At 36.6% G+C, this 3,540-nt stretch overlaps 1 protein-coding gene across 1 annotated transcript; it reads right to left on the bottom strand.

The window, feature by feature from the left end:
• Positions 1-1,913: 1,913 nt before the first annotated feature.
• On the bottom strand, positions 1,914-3,053 carry LOC132171262 (zinc finger BED domain-containing protein RICESLEEPER 2-like). The gene is made up of 3 exons (XM_059582542.1): positions 2,353-3,053; positions 2,063-2,214; positions 1,914-1,924 (listed from the first exon to the last, which is right to left on the bottom strand). Exons 1-3 carry the CDS (start codon positions 3,051-3,053, stop codon positions 1,914-1,916), a joined length of 864 nt encoding a protein of 287 aa, XP_059438525.1.
• Positions 3,054-3,540: the final 487 nt, after the last annotated feature.

The following is a 3,540-nucleotide window of genomic DNA, read 5'->3' as shown; positions in this document are numbered from 1 at the left end:
TTCTAGTGAAACACTTTAGCTACCAAGGTCTCTGAATACTGCAGCAGACGCCACCCTCTTTTTACTAATAAAGCCAGATTGAAGCTTTCAATGTCCCGATAACCCATCCCTCCTTTTTTTTTTGCCCTTCCCTACCTCTCTTAACTCATCCAAGCAATCCTTGTCTCCTTGTCTTTTTGCCCCCACTAGAAATTGGACATCAAGAAATTTATATCCTTGCAAATTGTTTTAGGCAACTAGAACACACTCATGGTATATGTTGGAATGGCTTGGCTAAACAACCTTTAGAAGGACCTCATTCCCTGCTTGTGATAAGAACTTTTCTTTCCAACCTTGATCCGACCCCACATTTTTCCTCTAAGCCCAGAGAAAGCTTTCAATTTTGATCTTCCAATCATCGCCGACAAGCCAAGATATTTCTCATAGCAAGTTGTGGAACTGACCCCTGCCACTGCAAGAATATGCTCTTTTGTCCCCCCCTTGGTGTTTCTACTAAAAAATATGGACGTCTTCTCCCGGTTTAGCTTTTACCCAGATGCAAATTCATACATTCTTAAGATCTCTGGAATGTTCACCTATTCCATAATGTTAGCTTTGTAGAAAAGGAGGCTATCATCCACAAAGAAGAGATGGTTTAATCTCATTCCTCCTTGGACAATTGGAAGCCCCAAAATCCTCCCATCACATTCGGCCTTCTGGAGTAAAGAGCTGAGTCCTTCGGCGCATAAAAAGAAGAAATATGGCGATAAAGGATCCCCTTATCTTATCCCTCTAGTTGGAGTGATATTCCCAAACGGCTGCCCATTAATAAGAACTGAGTAGGTTACTGTACGGATGCAAGTCATAAATAGATTTACCCATCTGTTGTTAAACCCAATTTTCTTCATAACCACCTCAAAAAATTCACATTCAACCCTGTCATATGATTTACTCATGTCCAATTTCAACACCATATAGCCCTCCCTCCCCTTCATCCGGCCACTCATTGTATGCAAAGCTTCAAAGGCAACTAGGATATTATCAGTGATGAGTCTCCCAGGAATCAACACACTCTGGTTCGGAGACGAAACACTCATTACTTTTATGAACTAACTAGTACTAGATTGTGGTAGCATGTAGATGAACAAATTATTTGTAAAGCTTATAGGTCATTCAATGTACATGGTTTAGTATGAGCGACTCATGGTATGTTGTAGTGATAGTGGGGAGCATTTTCTTCATAGCAGTCTAGGGGTGTCAACCCGGTCCGGTTTTTCAGTTTTTGGCCAAAACTGGAACCGGAACCGGGGTACCCTGGTTCTCGGTTTTGGGAAACCGGAACCAGAACCGGGACCCTGGTTAACCGAGGTCCCGGTTATCGGCCGGTTCCGGTAACCGATTTTTGAAGAAAATTAGTTTTTGAGGCTTATTTTAAGTATTGGGCCTAAAATAAGCCCATTATTTTTTTCATAAGTTAGCTCATTTTTTTTTAAAAAAAATCTATTAATCTTTTTGTCTAAATTAAAAAGGCTTTATTGTGATTGTTCCAAATAATTAAAAAATAAACCTAAAAAAGCCCAAAAATCCTAAAAAGTCAATGTTTTTGCCTATATGGGCCTTAGAAATAAAAATTCAAATTTTTTAAAATACCCTAAAAATCATTTTAAATTAGGTACATAAAGAAAACATTAAAACAATAAAAAGTAAAAAACAAGTTTGTAAACAAACCAACATGCACAAGAAATAAATACCCCTTACTACAACAATTCAAAACCCAAAAAAATAAAAAATAAAACAAGTATTTAAATAATCGACCAACCAAAAGAAATACACTTACAATAAAAATAGTTCACAAACATATTACAAAGACAATATTACGCAAGCTTCAAAAATCATCAAATCATCCAGCATGTCACACAAGCTTTAGAAATCTTCTAGCTATATCCTGTGAATAAAACAACAAACAAAGTTAAAAATGGTTAATATTAAAATCATGGCATTTTACTATCATAATATATAAAATGTCAAACTATGAAAACATAGTAAATAATAAAAAGTAATGAATTTATAATCATTTAGTTACCGGGCTCATCATAGCTTTCCATTCCCATAAACTTCTGCAGCTCCTCAATGTTATTTGGGTAGCCCTTTAACCGGTCTTGTGTGCAAATCAAGGCCTCAATTGCAAGTGGAGATAATGAACTCCAAAATGAATCTAATATACGTCCTTCAGTGCTGAAGGCAGATTCAGATGCAACAGTGAAAATAGGAATAGCTAATACATCATGGGGTACCTCTGTGAGAATAGGATATTTGGGTGCATTAACCTTCTACCCAAGTAAGATATTAAAATCTTGGGTTGCTGCTTCACACCAATCAGACAAATATCGTTCCACCTCCGACTTACACTCCAAGTCGGTCTTTTCTTGGTGTTGGGTGAACACCTTCAAATATTTCACATCTTGATCCTCCAAGTCTTCATCATCAACATTTGAAAAAGTAGGAATTGAACTTTGTATACCTACATCAAAGTTAGATAACCCATCCTCCCCATGAAACAAATTGTACTGATCCCACAAACAGTTCAAGAGGGCGTCCACTCTATCATTGATAAATTTCGCCCAATCAACATCATTGCGTCTTCTCAACCAAAATACTAACCCCTTCATCTTGTAACGTGGGTCAAGAACAAATGCCACATACAACAATAAGTTAATCCTCTCCACAGTCTCCCAATACTTATCATATTTTCTTTTCATATCAAAACTCACTGAACTAAGAATATGATTATCACTACAAATACCATCATTCAAAGTATTTTGAATAATACAAAGTTGAATGAAATATGAGTTGGAGGTGACATTTTTTGAACTAGAGAACTTCAATGTGGCATTATAAAAAGATTTCAAAAACCTCACAAATAGCCTAGCACTTTCCCACTCAATAGAGCTAGGAGCAACAAAATACTTACCCTTATTCTCCTCAAGTAGGGCAAAAGCTTTTTCATATTTCTCAGCGGAGCTCAACATTAAGTACGTAGAATTCCATCTTGTTTGAACATCTAGACATGCCATCTTCGTACATGTAACCTTTTCTAGCTCTATACATGATTTAAACTTTGTCATTCTCGCCAGTGAGGACCTTACAAATTTCACTGCATTCCTTATAGTAGAAACACAAGCACCCAATTCTTTCAACCCTTCAGTTACAACAAGATTTAAAATATGAGCTGTACACTGCACGTAAAGAAATTCACATCCCAAAACAGACTATGGCTTGTTCTTCAACCTCCTTATCATAAACTTGAGCATCGCATCATTGTTCGTAGCATTATCAACAGTAATTGTCAACAAACTATTAATCCCCCACTCCATCATTGTACTCTCCACCAATTTTCGAAGATCATCACCTATATGACTAGAAATCATGCCAAATTTGATTATTTTCTTATGCATTATCCAATCAAAATCTATGAAGGTAGCGGTAATAACCATGTAGTTCAAATTTTGAAGAGATGTCCATGTATCAGTAGTTATGCAATCCCTTTTACCGCTCAAAACA

This window comes from Corylus avellana, chromosome ca1, assembly GCF_901000735.1.
Source record: "Corylus avellana chromosome ca1, CavTom2PMs-1.0".
Classification (NCBI taxonomy): Eukaryota; Viridiplantae; Streptophyta; class Magnoliopsida; order Fagales; family Betulaceae; genus Corylus; species Corylus avellana.
This window is presented reverse-complemented; position numbering and strand designations above follow the sequence as displayed.

What these genes read in the sequence shown, in the direction of transcription:
- LOC132171262 (XM_059582542.1), bottom strand. Translation starts at nt 3,053, where the DNA reads ATGGCATGTCTAGATGTTCAAACAAGATGGAATTCTACGTACTTAATG. An exon ending in GAACGATATTTGTCTGATTG is followed by an intron (nt 2,215 to 2,352) that starts GTGTGAAGCAGC and finishes ATCTGCCTTCAG; the next exon opens with CACTGAAGGACGTATATTAG.